At 34.9% G+C, this 19249-nt stretch overlaps 1 protein-coding gene across 2 annotated transcripts in view; it reads left to right on the top strand.

Annotated features, from left to right (window-relative positions):
• LOC134527554 (G kinase-anchoring protein 1-like) overlaps nt 1-19249 on the top strand; it is a 90690-nt gene that overhangs the window by 57277 nt on the left and 14164 nt on the right. For both annotated transcript variants that reach the window (XM_063360342.1, XM_063360341.1), the window contains exons 4-5: nt 986-1107; nt 10491-10656. In XM_063360342.1, coding sequence (XP_063216412.1) covers nt 986-1107; nt 10491-10656 — 288 coding nt within the window. The remainder of the gene's footprint in view (nt 1-985; nt 1108-10490; nt 10657-19249) is intronic.

Raw genomic sequence — 19249 nt, 5'->3', positions numbered from 1 at the left:
TCTCCATTGAAAGTAAGTTTAATAATTGTGTTTAATTTCTCAATATGCAGTTGCAACTTAATTACCTATATCTCAGAAACATGATAAAACAGTTTCTTGTTTCACTCTTTATTCAGAGTGGTATGGAAGAGGCGATAAAGTACATTTTGTTAACGTTTCCATATTTATGTATTGTAGATATTCTTTTGTTAGAGCCTTAAAAGGAATCAACAACATAACAAATAGTTGTAATATTTTAAACCCTTAATATGAAACATCCTAGACATGGCTTCTTGACAACTGAACAAAATCAGGGTTTTGATAAAAGGGTGCCACAATTCCCGGATTTTAATTCATTGTTTTTTTTTTTATGTACTGTAAAGAAAGAACAAAAAATTAGAATCAATAAAACTTAAGTGATTGCATTTTATTATCAGTGAATAATTGTTGTTTGGTGTTGCGGTCACTTGGTCTCCCGAACTGCCTCTGATAATGTCTGTTACGGGGACAGGCTTCAGAATCAGGCAAAGGAGACACTATAGAGCTAATATCCCACCAACATTGGCAACCCCGACACTATAGACTGTTTGTGGGAAGGCAAAATAATATCGGTATTTTAGCTACACCTTGAAGGGGCTGGTTATAAATTCTTGGAAACCTAACGGTGCTGCTTAAATAAAATACTATTTTTTTTTTTTTAATATTCTGCTGCTTTGATTTTCAGTTTTTGAAAAAAAGGATAGTAAAATAGTATTTGATTGATAAAAAAAGAAAATTAAATAAGGGAAGACAATCTTTATTGTGGCATACTGTGTTAAAAGTGGTAATTAAAGAAGTTTTATTAAAATGCTTCTTTTTTTGTAAGTGAAAATTATCTTAGTGAAGATTCTTTCCAATAAAGCTTTAAACAGTTATGTAAAATGTTTCTTCTGGTTGCAGTGTGATTACCAGGTGCGCCAAGAAATACCCAGTGTTTAATATTGTTTGTGTGGTTTTCTCATCCCAGTCCCTTTGCCGCCTCCAGAAGCAGCCACGGAGCACGACCCAGAGTTTTTCGATAGGATCAAAGAAGACGCAAAGAAAGCTATTGACCACGAGCACAGTCGAGAGACCAGGAAAGCCAGAGAGGTATGGCTCAGATGTATAATCCACGTGCTTTCTTCACTGCATTTCTGTGCAGTCACATGTCATCACAGAAGGTTGCTACGGTTGAAAACACAATGTTGAATGATTTTAGGAACAGCCCCTTAGTTAAAAACAAATTTTTTAACTGACACCATAGTTTGTTACCTTTAATTTATGTGTACAATGAATGCTGAATTTGATTTTACAATTATTCCTGATTCTTTGATACTACGAGAGTCTGCAGGTCACGAAATACCCTGTTTTATCGCATAATCGTCACACCCATATTTTAGGGTGTCAAAATTTGAATAAAAAAAATTCTAGCGTAAAAATCGCATGATGTTTTTGGTCCTGCTATTCGATTCCGAGCGCTTTGTGTAGGTATCTTTTCCATATAAAACATTGTATTTTTAAGTAGAAATCTTAATATTTATTCTGACATTACCACTTACTTATTTAATTAACGGAAATACGAATTTGTCTGATGTGTAAATTTTCTTTTAAAGACCCTTTATCTGTTCGTCTGCATCGCCGCGATGTACTGCTTATAAAAATGTAGCCAGCGCTAGTTGGCATCATTCATGTTTGGTTATGTTGTTTCCTGTATAGAGCGCGCACACATAGTCGAATATCGATATGTCACTGATTCATGCACTCTGTCGAGTGCCGAGTTAACTACATTTGATAGCCCGCACTCTTTCAAGGCAAGTGTGTACTACGATGATAGTTACGCGTTAGTTCATGTCACAGATTCAAGTGGTTTTCGGGGCACAGATTTTGTTTTTCTATTTAAAGTTGAAGAAAGGTTTTTGTTGCATCACTTATTAATATAAATTGTTTGGCGTGCTCTTGTATACTCCACTTTTTAAATAAGCGCACCTTCCATGAATGAGTTTTGTTTATATGTACAATTTTACGTAACAGAAAATTTTTTTTGCATAAACGTCACACCCCTACTTTTCAAATTTGATTTTAGTATAAAATGTGTGATGATTATGCGATAAAACACGGTATGTGAATAAGTATAAAACTGAATACACAATTTCAATAGTGCTGAAATAAACAGTAACGTTGGACGTTTTGAAATTGCCTTTTGCTAAGTTGGATTTTGCTTTTTTTGTGTCACTTCAGTTTATAGTTGTATATAAATATTTGGAGACTATCCACTTATATTATTTAGAAATATTTTCTGTATATAGTAGGTCAGTTTCGTAGTATGTTTACAGTAGGGCTGTGCGGTTCTGGTTTTTATTGGTCAATTCATTTCCAGTCCCAGTTTCGGTTGTTATAAAAAAAAACTTATTGCTACATTAAATATAAATAATGGTAACTAGGTCATTATTTGGTTATTAAAAACAATATAAAACAGAAAAGAAGCGTTTGTAATTTTGTATTAGTTTAAAACTTTATTTTTTTAAACTAATTTTAAGCTACCCCCAAACCATGGAATAGGTAGGCCAATTCTTGATGGCGTCAAAATTCTGACTGCAAAGATATATTCTAATTTTCTGGTTCAGAATTTTGGGCATTCATTTACAGTGAAACCCCTTATTTACACTTTTCAGGGGAACAGAGACAAAAAGTGTAAATACCAGGAAAGTGTAAATTGAGGGAAACATATTTTTAAATTATAACATACCTGGTTTAATGCACTCCTTTTACTTCAGTAGTCAGTGACATCAAAAAAAGACACCGTGAACGAAATATCTTTAAAAAAAATCCTTCATTAGGCCTATGTAAACAAAAATAAATTTACAACATATAACTTATAAAATTGTGTGAATACAGCATTGAAGCAATGTGTGCCATGATAAAATGTTACCATAAAAAAAGTTTTGTAGGCTTATGTGCAAAAACTTTAGGCCTATTTCTTTGTAAAATAATCATAAATCTTGGTTTGCTTGCATCTTTGAGTGTTCATGCACATGATCTGCTTCTCTAAAGTATAAAAATTATCAAAAACACAATCATAGTTTTCACCAGTAGATACTCCAATGTAGTATAGCAAGGTTTAAAAAGCAGCAAGAGCATCTTTACTCGTGGGTGTTGTCACTTCTACATCATCATCTTAGTCAGTATCCTGTTGAGAAGTACTGACATGGCTTTCTACAATATCTTCTATACATTGCACTTCCGAAGTGATCACCTGACTGTCCACATCCACGTAATCTTGAAATAATTTCTCCTGCAACACCCTCTCATGTCCTTCAACATCTTCAATGTCACTGTAATCATCTTCACTGAGAGTGTAAGCCTTTTCTGGGAACACAAATCCAGCTTTTGCAAAGCAATTTTGAATTGTTGATGTTTTCACTTCTTTCCATGCTCTTGCACTAAAATGCAATGCAGTTAGCAGATTTATCTTCATCAAAGAAGGGTCTTTTCCAACATCAAGCATTGTTACTGCCCTTGAAACTAGGTATCTGCGGTACAAAAACTTGAATGCCTGAATGATACCCAAGTCAAGGGGCTGTAGCTCACTCGTGCAGTTTGCTGGGAACAAGACAATATGGGTCATTCCATGAGATTTCAACCAGGGTTGGTTGCTGCACATTTTTTAAAAATTCTGAGGATTTATACACTCATTGGTACATGTTTTGAGAGATCAAAACAAATTTTATAAAAATTTATTTCCTATAATTTTTGCGTAGGCACCTGTTTGAAGATGGTGGCGTGTGAAGATTTCAGCATTTTCAAGCATTTACGAAAAATGCTGTAGCTCCTTCAATTTTTATCGTAACAACTTTTTAAAACATACATTTTACTCAGCTCTAAATGCTGTTTAATTTTCGTTATAAGCATTTCCTGCTGTGATAATTAACATATTTTCTGTTATTTTTCAAAGTTTATCAACAAAATTGACTTTTCTTCCAACTTTAAGCCTAAAACCTTCCATGAAGGACATAAAACATTCCAATGATTTCTTGTATGTGTATACTACAGTATTAGTATTATGTGGCAGATAGGTGAAAATTGGGGTGTTTTGAGTCCTTTCATATTTACAGACTGTTAAAAATTGAATATTTCTGAAATTTGCAATTTTCACCGTGATTTTTTACGGTGTGGGACACATGTGAAAAATTTAAAATTTACACAGAATGTAGTTCTATTGAGGTACTTTAACATACATAAAATTGGTGAGGGTGTTTTGCAAATTAAAACCAACAAAAAATCTTGAATTTAGTAAAAAAATCAATATTCACAATACTCTAAAACATTGTGGAAGATCTCGAAATAGACAACACAATGTATTTAACTCAATAGAAAATCCATAAACATAGACCCTAAATAAAATTGTTTGTTCATATTCTCATTATGTTAGCAGTGTGTATAACGTTTTAGTCAATTTTGACAAGTCATAATGTTATTGCCAAACCTAGGAAATGTTCATTAGCACAACTTTAGGAAAACATTTGTTACCAGTCTATTTCTTGAAATATTTTTTTCTGGATTGTAGTCTGTGTGCCAAAACTTCAGTCACTTCATTTCCAACATTTGCATCAAGGCGTCTTCCTCTTCCTGTCATAACTGAAAATTCACAAACTGTTAAAACACGTAGGATGTTGTCGAAAGGCATCCGAACTTGGTCGTTTCTCGATTTAAAAAATGAAGCAGCTGGACCATGAGGATGGTAGAAATGAACATCACAGTCGTCCTCATCCATGTTCACTTGCACAACCTCGGCAACCCACCAGTTTTCATCGTAGATGCATGCAACAAAAGCTCCTTCTTTAATTCCCTGTGGTTTCACCGGGATGAACTGGGAGTCAAATGTATGCTCGACCTTCACATCCTCGTATTTGACTGATTTGGATGTGATAAAACATCTAATACATCCTCGAACTTCAAATGGTAAAAATCTATGCTTCTGTCTTGTTCCTGGGACTGTTTTAGCATTTTTGAATCTATTTTCCAAAAATGCCTCATTTGAAACTATTTCTTTGTTTTTCACATATAAGAAGGCAATTCCATTAATATTTTCTTGACAAAATGCGAACATATCTTCTGCAGTTAATATCTGACCCGTTGTGGTTCTTTGCAAGGAGGCCTTTGAAACAAGGCGTTTGACGGTCCCGCCAATGCCATCGCATGGACTTTTACCATGTGATGTACCAAAGAAGTTCCATTCAGCTTGAAGGTGGAAGTCAATCTCATGATAGCAGAGGTTTATAAGGTTTTTTCTATTTTTGTACTGGGCCCCTGCACCATCCGAAAAGTATATAATTTTATTTATTTGTGGAAAATCCTCTTTCAATTTAGCGATCAGTTTTTGTTGAAAAGCATAAACAGTAGCTGTTGTATGCTCCAAACAGTCACTTATGAAGCAAAAACATTTGGATTCCACTGAGCCTTTCATCTGATCCCTGTAATATAAGATAAAAGGGTGAAGGGTAGCCTGATCATTCACCCAATGGAATCCTTGAATGGCATCTTGCACAAGAAAGGAAAAATTCTCTGCAAAATCTGCAAGAACAATTCCTTCAGTCAAATCCAAGTTCTCTATTTTGGTTTTGAGGTAAGCAGATTGAGTTTTTGCTACAAAATGATGTCTCTTTAGGTTCGTCAGCTTTGTAATTAGATCCTCAATATACTCATCATTAGTTTTAGTAACACTTATGAGATCTGCCCTGTCTGTGTTCACCCACTGTTTGTAAGTGTAAGTGACACTCTCTATAAAGTCATCATTATTGCTACACTCACCACTTTTTTCTTCATCTTCACTTCCACTAAATTCAGAGCCTTCATTCATGGCTTTCAGTTCCATTTGCAACAAATCTGTTAACACCTCTGGTCCAGGGCAGCTGTCACATTCACTAAGCATGCATTCTTCCTTTTCTACATCACACACAATAGATTCAAGTAAATCCTTGTAATTTATGTTGAGCTTTGCCCCATCTAACATCAACTTAATGTTCTGATGAGCAAGGCAGACACAGACAGAGTGAGTGCCACTTCCACCAGCCAACACACACCACCTAGGCCTAAGCTCTGCAAATTTAGAAAATCCAATTTTGTGATTTGTGTATTCACTGCGGAAGCTTGCATACAGCTCTTTCAAGTTACAAAGAACTAGCCTTTTCTGTTTGTGCTCTTTTTGTCCTTGCTCATTTCTTATGGAAATGTACTCTTTTTTACCTGAACAGATTCTGCTGTTGTCATTCTGTTCGTAGAAGTTCACAACCTCTTTGACTGTTTCATTAGTTAGTCTGTTACACTTCTTGTGATCCGTGCCAGGTAGAATTCCATGCTTCTTGACAAGTTTCCTAGTAGTTTTGACAAGGTAAGGGGTAGCATCAAAATATTCACATGTTTTAGCAATCGACCAGGATTTTGGTGCCAAACTTAGAATCTTTACCTTTTCAGAAAAAGAGGATGGTTGCTTGAACTTTTCTTTTAAACAGTTCAACAAAGTACTGTAATCGTCCTCTGGTGGTAGTGTTTCACTTTCCTCCACTGTGCAGATTTCAAGAGAAGTGGAGATTTTTTTCTTGAAAGCTGAAGAAATTTTGTTGGCTTTTGTGTCTAAGGCTCGAGGTCGGTTTTCAATGCTGAGTTTTTGTATTTTAACAGGTGACACACCCAATGTCTCGCAGATCAAATTTGCCTCAACTAAAGTTTCTTCAACAGGATGATAGAGATCATCTTCAGATGATTCCTCTTGACATGTTTGTAAATCCACTATTCTTTTCTTGCAGGAAATGCACAAACTTTTACCAGGAATCAATTTTAGACTTGGATTAAGTATTGAATACCTTGTTGAAAAATTCAGAGATATTTCTTTGAGACCCTTAGAAATGACTTTTTTATGTACACTGAATGGATCTGAACAAGTTTTCCCAAACAGGTGAGAGAATTTTTCCAAATACTTCTTCTCATGGAAAGTACAGATTGTTTCAATGTCACATTGTTGTAATCTTAGATTCAAAAGGCTTTGATTCTTCTCACTTAACTCACTAAACCTTTTTAAATGGTCTGTAATATTTCTACCATAGTCTTTCTTGTGGCAGTCTTCACTCAAATAATGTCCAATTGAACACTTCATTTTAACACAATCATGTAAAATAATAGAAAAACTCACTGTAGGATTTTCATTTCATACATCATCCAAAACAATGCACCTATAGCTATATAAAAAACAAAACAAACACTAATATCATAGATTAAGCATTATGTAAAAGAGTTGCGACAATAAAAAATTGCAAACTTTCATAGAGATTACATTCCTCAACTGGCATTATTACTACCTCACACTTCTTATTTTTTTTCTTTCTGTTTGACAATCTCATTGCTTTGCTGAATGAGAATAAAAACACGCCCTATAGCAATATTTTTATATTTGAAGGAATAACATCACTTATTACAGAGCCACTCCTGTTGTAGAAGTTTTCCTTGTGTGTTAATTACCAGTAGCTTTAGAAAGATTTTACAGAAGAGACATTATGCATTCTCATTAGGTGTTTCAATTTTCAGTGCAGATAACATTAATTACTGTTATTATTTTATTTATACACTGCATTGTATATAAGTGTTCGCAGATCATCTTAAGCATTGTGTTTTCTTATTTGTGTATTGTTAAATTAGCAATTCCCAATCTAAATAAATTCTAATTTTGAGTCAGTGAATAGTGATTTTCTGCTAAATTCAAAATTTTTTTTTGGTTTTAATTTGCAAAACACCCTCACCAATTTTATATATGCTAAAGTACCTCAATAGAACTACATTCTGTGTAAATGTTAAATTTTTCACATGTGTCCCACACCGTAAAAAATTACGCTGAAAATGGAAAATTTCAGAAATATTCCATTTTTAACAGCCTGTAAATATGAAAGGACTCAAAACACCCCAATTTTCACCTATCTGCCACATAATACTAATACTGTAGTATACACATACAAGAAATCATTGGAATGTTTTATGTCCTTCATGGAAGGTTTTAGGCTTAAAGTTGGAAAAAAAGTCAATTTTGTTGGTAAACTTTGAAAAATAACAGAAAATATGTTAATTATCACAGCAGGAAATGCTTATAACAAAAATTAAACAGCATTTAGAGCTGAGTAAAATGTATGTTTTAAAAAGTTGTTACGATAAAAATTGAAGGAGATATAGCATTTTTCGTAAATGCTTGAAAATGCTGAAATCTTCATACGCCGCCATCTTCAAACAGGTGCCTAGACAAAAATTAAAGAAAATAATTTTTTATAAAATTGGTTTTGATCTCTCAAAACATGAACCAATGAATGGACAAATCTTCGGAATTTTTGAAAAACATGCAGCAACCAAATATTTTTTATTTGGTTGAAATCTCATGGAATGACCCATATCAGTGTTGCGAAGCTGGATGGGTGCTTTGTGAGCAGAGCACTGATCTATGAAAAGAAGAACTTTCCTATTTTGCAAAGCCATTTTTGAATCGAATGCATGCAACTGGCTCTGAAACAAAGCATTGGTCATCCAGGCTTTGGTGTTTGCTTGGTACTTTGTTGTGAGTGACTTGATGTTTTTAAAACACAGAGGTTTCCTCACTTTGCCAATGACATAAAGGGGGAATTTTTCACTTCCATCTGCATTGGTATGCAATAACACAGTAATCCGTTGCTTGCTGAGCTTACCTCCGTGACACGTTTCCCCTTTAAAACTAAAGGTTTTGTCTGGTAGAACATTGAAAAACAACCCTGTTTCGTCAGCACTGAAAACATTTTTCGGGTCGAACCCAGTAATTTTTTCCTGTAGATTTTCCTTCCAATGTTCCACAGTCTCCACATCCACACTTTTGCTTTCGCCACAAACCACCTTGTAAACAACATTGTGATCCTGCTTAAACTGATCAATCCATCCATTGGAAGCTGAGAAATCTTGAATTCCCAGCCTAGAGGCAATAACACGTGCTTTTTCTGTCAGTATTGTACCATTTATTGGTAAATTTGTGGCACATGCACCAGAAAACCACTGAAACAGAATATCTTCCAGCTGTTTGAATTTCGAGTCCATCACATATTTACGTTTTTTAGCACTTGGCCCACATCGTGCGGCATTTGCAGTGATGATTTATCGGCTTTTGATGATGGTTTTAAGTGTACTCACAGGGATCAAAAGTTCTTTTGCAAAGTCCACACGTGATCCAACATATTCATCAAACTTAGCAATTATTTTAATTTTATCGGCAACGGTGATAGTTTTTCGCAGTTTCACTTTCTCCATTTTCTCACAGATATTAATAACGACAAAGAGTTAATGATGTGTCAATTACATTTACCGCTAAAGCCAATGATACTATCAGCGCTCGTAGCAGAAAGCTGTGGAAATAGAAGTCATTGTGAATTGTGCAAGGTTACTTGCACTGTTTATGGTGTGAACGCATTCACATACGCAGCTTTTGATGTATCTTTCTTCTATGGCGGCCATTTTTCAATGTTTGTAAACACTGAACGAGACGTTAATACCGGGAATGAAGAAACTTTTCCGACGTAACAAGCGTGAAAACGACATATACCGCCTTATGGAAAATAAATTGGGCCAAAAACAAAGGAGGTAAATAACGGGAAAACGTAAATACCATTAACATAAATACGGGGTTTCACTGTATATAGTTTTCTTGCAATTCAAATGTATAATTTGTTCTTTATAGTCTACAGCTTTAACGTACTTTGTTTAATAATGCAGTATGTTTCGTTTGCAAGCTTTGTTTATATTTGAATATTTCTTACACTTCTAAAATGAGTCTTGTTGGTTACAAGCTTGTATTTTGTGAAATGGGCCCAGCCGGGAGTCTTGACATCCAGCCCAAACGGGCAGGCCAGGATGGGTGAGAAGTCAAATCACTTCTCCCACTAAGGGGATTGGGGTTTGATTCCTAGCAGGGAATGGAAAATGTGATATACATCACAGTGAGTTTGTGGTTTTTTTTAGGATACCTATTTCAGTTTCCCTCACCAGTTTATTCTGTTGCAGCTCTATTCACATATCATCACTTCTCACTATCTGTGACAATCCAAATGGTGATGAGATGATAAGCTACAATTTGTTCATAAAATCAGCCATTTATATATTTATTCATTTTTTCATTTATATTTATTTGTTCATTTATTCATCCATATATTCCTTCAGTCATTCTTATGTTCATTCATATTTACAATTTTATATTCATTCTTCACATATTCAATCATTGGTTTACTTTTTGGATTGTACTAGTAGTGAGATTAGCTTCTAGTAGTTTTAAATGAGTTTTGTATGCGTTCGTGTCCTAAGTCATTATCTACTGCTTGGCGCCTGGGTGGAGACGACGAATGTAAAAGTGATGATGTGCATGATGCATATTACAACAGACAGTGCCGCGACCGGGAGCTCTGGTGGGCTGCAGAGGTACATGTGGCGTGTGTGTGTGGCAGGTGTTCAACGAGGAGGTGATAACGATAGCGCAGTTCGAGGAGACGCTGGCGAAGAAAGACAAGGCGATAGCGACCTTGGAGGAGGAGATAGTCAAGCTGAAGGAGGAACTGCAGCAGGTGAAGACGCGCAACAAGAAGCTGTGCAACATCCTGGCCCATGGCGAGAGTGAGTAGTGCCCCCGGCCCTCATCCTCTCCCAACGTCCCAGGAGCCATCGAGCTGGGATCATTCGACCCATTGAAACTGAAATTATAGCTCATTTTACCGGATAAATTATCACATTCTATTTATTTATTATTTCAAAGATTCATGGGTACTGAGTAAAATAATAAATCATCATGGAGGAGCAGTCTTTAAATAAGTAAAAATTAGCTAAAAACTTTACAGCGCCTTGACCTAATGTTGGTACAAACTCAAAACATTGTTGTGCAGGGTGGCGACCAACCGGGAAAACCGGGAAAACCGGGAAAAGTCAGGGAATTTTGCCAGCAGGGAAAAGTCATGGAAAAGTCAGGAAATTTTTCAAATAGTCAGGGAAATAATTAAATCTTGTCTAAAGTTCCTGCTGCAGCATTTTACAGCTTAATATTATTTATAGTCTTTGTTAATTTGTTAATTGTATGTAGCGAATTATTAACTGAAATTCTGAATACTATATTTTATACGAAGTTATGACATTTTAATGAAGCCATTTTTGATGTCGCGGGTCCATGAAAAACTCTGCTGTGTTTGCATTGCTGATAACAGGTGGCTGGCGTGCGCGCGCATGCATTGTATTGCCACCATAGTTAAATTACGTGTACCAAATTATTCTATGCTTACTAGTTTTATAGCTCATAGTACACCGAGATGACCGAGATAGTTTTATTTTTGTTTCTCGTATTATTGGCAACTGTGGTACAAGTACACGAACGTTTTGGGATGAAAACGTGAGTGTTTTGTTTGTTGCCAGTCGTGCTGTGTAGTGCTTCTCTACGTTTTACTTTTCAGATGTACTATTTATTTTATTTTGCTGTCCTCTTTGTGTAAACGTTTTGAATAGTGGCGTGTACATGTTTTCAGTATTATTTAGTAAGCTAGTCGGGCTTTGTTCTGAAGATAAAAAGGAGAGAATAGAAGTAGTAGACAAAGATGGGGAAAAAAATGTGCGCGGGATCAGATATGAACGTGTGGGCTTGGGAAGAATATTGCCGTTGCCGAAAGCTAAGAGTAAAGGTGATTAATGAGTTAAAGTGTTTATTCGGTTATATTCAAATTTTTAGCCCATTACTTTTATGGAGTAAAACATTTTTTTAATGAATTCCAATACAGGATAAGAAAAGTGAAAGGTAAATATTAAGAGTAGCTAATCGTTAGACTTGTGCATAATAGTTCGCGACCGGAAGCGCTCCTATTAAAAACGTTTACACAAAGAGGACAGCAAAATAAAATAAAAAGTACATCTGAAAAGTAAAACGTAAAGAAGCACTACACGACTGGGAACAAAAAAAAAAAAAAAGCATATACGTGCGAACTAGGTCGCTCTTTTAGTTCGTCCGCTCCCATCTCGAATTCAAAGAAGACAGGTCACAGATAGTTCGTTCGCTTTGCTACCGCTACTGCAGGCGATCTTCTCTGTATGTTATAGTAGTTATTTTTTATAATGATCAGTGTTGTGAACGCCTAGACTATTATTCTTTTTTGGGTTATTATACATCAAATGAGTAAATAAAACAATAATTTACATAATTGGGTAAAATGGCGTATAAAGGTAACAGTTGTTTTTAATCTTCACTTAACATATAATATAATCGAAAAATTTTAATTTATAAAAGGATTTATTTTATAGCTAGTTAAAGAAATATTATTTATGAAATGTGTTTATTTAAGTGAATAAAATTCAGTTTTATAAATATACAAATTTTAATTTTTTTTAAGTTTTAGAAATAATCAACACTAAATGCGTTATTATTTACAGGCAACAAAATTACGTACATTATTAAGAAAAAAGACCCATTACTCTTTTAATTTGTTACCTTACAATTAGACATAGAAAAACTAATAAAAACTCTTAAGTAAGATTGTTTGCTAATGTGTATGTTCATTAGTACCTATATATAATTCACTAAATATTAGCAAGTTCATCATCACTTAACATACACTATAATCGAAAAATTTTAATTTCCAAAAGCTATTATTGTTTGTCTGATTTTGTTTTGACATATATTTGTGTATGTTATCTGATAAGTTAGTTATAATATGTAAAAATAAGAAGGTTTTACTCTTAAAAAAATTGATGAGATTCTTAGGCATGGTCAGGGAATAAAAATGATTGTCCTGGAAAAGTCAGGGAAAAGTCAGGGAATTTATTCTGTACAGTTTGGTAGCCACCCTGTTGTGGTTTTACGGTCTCCTGTAAAATGAGCATAAAAAGAGGCAGCAACAAAAAGCCTCACTAGGCTTTATATATGCAGTGTAATTCCGTGACAATGTACTTCAGAATAACATATCTTTCAGTTCAAAGTATGTTTTTAAATTCCCGCTCAAAACACCAATGTAAACAATGTAAAAAAATTTCAGTTTAACATTAAAAACGTATCCTACCTTTTAATACAACGACCATTCTTTTCCAGTTATCAGGAAAATATTACATACATAATTGTTACAGTGTTTGCGCAGGGGTTCTTTAATATAAATGTACATTATGATTAATTTTTATCACTTTCAAGAATCGTTAACAAGTATAAAACGTAAACAAACACTGTCTCAACGATTCATAGAATCAATCATAGTACAGTATAACGCGCCATTCTTCCTCCTCCATGGATCACACATTTTAATGCACGAGACAATCTAAGCAATCAATTGCTGTCTCGCCTCTCTTCAAGACAATTATTTTTAGCTGCGCCATCTTTTGGTTATTTGTAGAGCACGTTTTTAAAGTTATAATTAACGCAAATATGTATATTTGCAGATACATACATGAAATAAAAATTATATTTTAACTTATATACGAAATAGAAAATCCAATAGTGTCAATTTATGCAGGTTAAGTTTTGAACTGTTTGATGTCACAACTTGGCCGACACGCTTTGTGTTGCAATGAAGGTCGGAATGTTGCCTGGCACAGCCATGCTCTCGACGCGCACTACTAGTGCGGCGCTATGGTTATCCATGGATGCGAGGTTTGTTTATGTTTGATGTGGCATGAGGCAAACAATATTATTGATTAATTTTTTAATCAGGATGGATGGCCAAAAAGATAAAAAGAAACGAAAGCAGTTCGCTTTGAAGGAAAACGAGGAAATTTTGAAAGAAGTTGACAAAGGCAGGAAAAATGCAGATGTGGCACGGTCGTTTGGTTTGGTGCCCACTACTGTCAACAATAATATAAGATCGCGAAAAAATTATTAAACTGTACAAACAGTCATCTTTATCTGCTGGTCGCAAGAGACTTCGCCTAGGAGATAGCAAGGTAATTCTATCTCCATAAATGTATGTATCTGCAAAATAGTTTAACCCATTTGTCATTTTGTGTTCGACAGAGATAAATTTTGTATATGTAGGCCTAAAATTTAGGCCACTGTTTTAAGTTTAGTATTTTTTTTTTTAATTCTTGTTTTTTTACAAATATTTGCTTCCAAGCTAATGTAACATTTGATCCCCTACTAACTTATTTTTAAAAATTAAAAAATACTACGTTCTAAAGGTAAATATATAGACTTTTAGAATAAAGTACTTTCATTACTAAGTATGAAAGTTGAGGCTTTATTGATGTACTTTATAATGAGATTCTACTGTACCTGGCCTGCAGTACAGGAGCCATATTTTTACTCATAATGAAAAAAAAAGTAATTTATTAAGTTATGAATCTTTGATATTTTAAATAGGGATGGGCCGGCCAAATCGTTAAATCTCACTGAACCCCGCCGAATATCTAGTATTCAAAAGATTATAGATTCTAAGAAAAAGATTTGAAATAAAAAAAAAATTGGAGTTAATGAAAAAAATTCAAAAATTCAACACTGGCAACTTTTAAGTTTACTAGGTTTTTTTTATGTCAACTTTGTACTTGTTCAATTAAAGGTTCATTAAACAACTGTATCTTTAATATGTATGTATTAAGTAAATAAAATAACAATACCGTATTGGTCCGAATGTAAGGCGACCATTTTTACATAAACGAGAGATGCGAAAATTGGAAGTCGCCTTATTTTTACACCCAAGACGTCAGAACCGCAAACATTAATTCCAAGCTGAAAGCTACAGTAGAAACATTGTTAAACAAAATGTTCATGATTTTTTATATTAACTAAAACTTTGTTACCTCACACGGGGAAAACGATAAATCCACCCAATAAATCGGTAATCCACAAATGTTTAAAGTTCAAAATTAAAATATTTGTTCTTGAGTAAAAATGTGAATGTTGAATCATCGTCTCAAAATGGCAACCTTTTATCACACAATTCATGTTTGTACTTTGTGTACAATCGCGTGTTAACATTTACGGTAATTTATTTGCAGATTTTTGAAGGAAATATTTGTACTAAAATATCACAGCTATTTTCAGAATGATTGTTTGCGTTTACAAACAGAAAATGTTAAGAACATTTCGGATGTAATGTTTGGAAATTCACGGCTGCCAACTGTCTTTCCACAATATTTCTTTGTTGTAAAACGAACATTGCTGAACACGGACGAAGACGCCATATTTACAGGAATTTGGTACGTTGCTTCAAAAGCGATTTTAATAATTTCACAGTAATCCACACTTTATTTTTGTAAAAACCTTTCACACAACATAATTATCATATATTATTCTTTAAAATTCATAGGACAGAGACTCTCTGTCAGAGAGTAATATGGACAAATATTCGCGGTCACGTCACTGAAGTTATTCATGGCCGTATGCTTCACCATGGCAGCTAGCCACTTGTTTTGTTCCGGCAAGCTGCATTCTTTGTTTGCTTTGTTACGTTTAACACACTACTAAATAGTAATATGTAGCTTAAGTGAAACGAACAGTTAAATGCTGTATTTTAAGAGTGATTAATAGCCATTGTAAAAATTTTAAATTCATAGATACAGTAAACTGTAAATATGAACAATCACACATCGGTGGAACTGTGGGGAACGAACTCTAGACTAATAAACAGCTCTGAAGATGACAATGATGCAGCTGCATTAGAGTGAACATACGAAAAAATTTCTAGTGTAATACTTAAAAATGTAAATATTTTCTAATTGTTTTCTTTTGACTTTTAGGGTAGGCCATTCAAACTTTTTTTAAATAAGTAATGTGATAAATATAAATTAATTGTTATACATAAATGCAAAAAGGATTTATGAACACAGAATGTATGTCTAATGAATTTTCACATTAATTTCTACCAAAATTATTTTTACATTTGTTTGGCCTCCTGAAACTGCAGGTCGCCCTATATTTGGGGTCGCTTTATATTCGGGCCAATACGGTACATACCTAATTATCATTTATTCATCCGGAAAACTTAGCTCATGAAACAAATAATATAATTTTGCCATATTTAGAGATCCTAGAATATGGCGAAGCACGAATTTCACAGAAGACAATTAAATTATGCTGTTTATAAAGATTTATGTGAAATACTCAACGTTTTTGTGGAAACATGAAGTTTTGCACGAAACACAGCTGTTTCATCAAGTTGATCAATGCCATTTATGAAAATGTTAGGTAGTAGGTCATAGATCTTTAACGCAGGAAATAACATTTCAAGAACACAGCATTTAGATGTATCTCAACGTAGTATTTTTTTTTCTACTACAGCACCCATTAATTTTATTTATTAATGGCTGCAATGCGATATTTTCCTTATTGTGTTGTATCTTAAGAGGCCACTCCAGTGTTTCAGGGGCACTACGCAACCCACGTTAACATCATAAGATTCAATGCTATTTTCATTTTGCTTATAACTTATTAACTAATATAGATTTCGAAATGATGCTTGCTTGATATGTAAGACAACGATGCTGTTATCAAAGCCCCTTTCTTCAAAAACGTGCATAAATTATGGTTTTATACTAATCTTTCTTAATATGCATAAGTGTATTGTCTAGGTTTGAACAATAATTTATGCACTTTTTAAAGAAAGGGGCTTTGATAAGAGCATTGTTGTCTTACATATCAAGCAAGCATCATTTCGAAATCTATATTAGTTTATAAGTTATAAGCAAAATGAAAATAGCATTGAATCTTATGAGGTTAACGCGGGTTGCTTAGTGCCCCTGAAACACTGGAGTGGCCTCTTAATATCTTTGGTTATTTAGTAAAAAAGCAGGTTGGCTTTGTTTACAGGAGAAGCTGCAACACATTTTATATTTATTACTGGTTATACGTAACATTCTTTTATTACTTGACTTTATTCAAAAAATATTGTTTTTCAAGAGGAGAAAAACTTGTTTCTCGGTAAACGTCCAAACAAATGTGAAAAATAATACAGAGAGAACTTATCTTCTTGTTTTTTTACACGTTTTAGTAATTTTATAGTTTAGGCCAAGAAATAATTGTTAATGTTATGTGAAGAGATTTTACAATTTGTTTAGTGTATATTTAGCCCCGTCCCTTTATTTTCATTTACTTTGCTGTGACGACAGCTGTTGTGTCTATCCTGGTCCCTAAGCCCGCTGTTGCCCATAGACGTCTGGTCTGGGCACGAGTGTAAAAAAAGTGCTTTTGAGCGGTGAGCGCACCCGAGCGCGGCGGCTGGTGTGATAAATAACAGTGTAATCGGACCCGGACCGCATACTGTCTCGCGCATCTCGTGTGTCAACCCCCCCCTGCTTCCTGCTCGCTGTGTGCCGGTGCGTGGGAGGCAGTCGTAGCTCGCCTCTCATCCGCGACGGACGCATCTGAGCGCTGCTCCGCGCTTCGCCGCTAGCGACTCGTGAGTGGTTCGCCGTTTAGCAGTCAGTGCCTTAACGACATCGACCGAACTAAATGGCGTCTCGAGCGGCCGACAGCTCAAGGGGTCGCTGTTGTCCTGGCCCCCTGTTGTAAGCCACAAGGTGAGAACCCATTTACTCCCTGAGTTTTAGGCTGACCGGCGCTCTCGTCGCGACAGGGAATCACTCGCAACAGGGGTCAGAGTGCCAGGTGTTGTCAGCTGTTTATGCTAAATGAATTTGTCAAGTTGGTTTGCTGCTTTATTTCGTATCTACCATGTGTCTTAATGATTCATGTGTAAATTAATTAAATTTTTTTTGGTTGAATTTATGAAAATTATAGATAAGATCTCACGTATATTTTTTGGGATGGTTTCAGTAAAACAAAATTTTATGCACAAAATAAAAATATGCAATAATTCTGAAGAAAGCCTTGTTTCTGGGGGAAAAACAGTTGAAATGTTTCAAGTGATTATAATTTTATTAAATGGTTAAGTAAGGTATACCTAGGGCCTGGAAAATTTTGGTGTTTTCAGTATGCAAAAAGCGGTACTTTCAAATTAGAAAAGCGGTGGTTTAAAGTCGGTATTTTCGTTATGCAATGAAAATTTTACCTTTATTTTAAATGTTGACTAAATTGTGCAGTTATTGAGTATATAGTTTACATATTTAATAAACAATCCATGTATACTAGGAATAGACTAATATGCATAATAACAGCCAAAAACAGTTACACAAAACAGACACGTTGCTATAGCTGTTTGCAACTACAAATTTTCTTTTGTTTTCCGCTGCCGATGCCACATGCTTAGCCGAATTTAGGTGTTTGTCAATGGAATTTTTTCGGTTAAATGATACTTTAACCTTAAGTGAGTATAAGTGATCCGCAAATACGTAGAATCCCGCTGATGCGACCCCTCACGGTTGGAAAAACTGACTTATAAACGGAATGGCCGCAATAGAGAATTCGGGCCAATCCCTCCCACCCCCCCAAATATATCCAAATACATAAAAAATCGCCTTTGTTCGCATAGATTTCATATTCAAATAGTCTATGGAGTAAAAAAGACAATTTTTTAAAATTCATTTTACACCTCGGACTCGCATACCCTGAACAATGGGTTCCGATAAATACTCGCGCTAAGTGAATTCGCGTCACGCGAGTTCGGCTATGCTAGCCGGCTGGTGGTTATTTTCGTTCAAAACGTGGCGAAGGAACTTGTGTGGATCAGGTAGAAAACATTCGGCTATAAACGAAAGATATAAGAATAATGCTATCCTGAAATGCTGTGACATGTTTTTGGAGTAGATAATCACAGCGACAGACCTACAGGATGCGCGCCTGCCCTTGCCGTCAGCGATGTTTATTTTGACAGCTCAAGCAATTATCTTGTCCACATCCCTTCACAGCGTAAAAAAAAAGAAGATAAAAACACGTTGGAATGCAGATGGAAAAGTAGCTATGCAGTAAAATAAATATATTTACGGCCCTGCTAAATTTTTCCATTCAATAAAATTCGAGGTATTAGTGATTTTTCAGCAGAAACTGCTGTGTGACTAATAAACAAATTGTATCATAATAACTTAAACTTATAAAGTATTTATTAACGGCGAAGGACAATCGTATAAGCCCATAAAAATATTTATTTTATTTATTTTACAGAGAATGGACTATACAACCTGGCTTTTGGCACACGCGGTGTGGGAGGTGAGGAGGATGCTGACAGTTTGTCACGCAGAAGGTTGAAATAAGGAAGGGAATGTGTTGAAATGTTAGATGGAAAAGGGGGGGGGGGGGTGTTTTTACATGGTTTGTGGCTCTGGGAGGGATGAGCCTTGAAGAATTAGCAGGGGATGG

This window comes from Bacillus rossius, chromosome 1 (genome assembly GCF_032445375.1).
Source record: "Bacillus rossius redtenbacheri isolate Brsri chromosome 1, Brsri_v3, whole genome shotgun sequence".
Taxonomy (NCBI): Eukaryota; Metazoa; Arthropoda; class Insecta; order Phasmatodea; family Bacillidae; genus Bacillus; species Bacillus rossius.
Note: the sequence above shows the minus strand (reverse complement) of the source record. Positions and strands in the feature narration are given on the sequence as shown.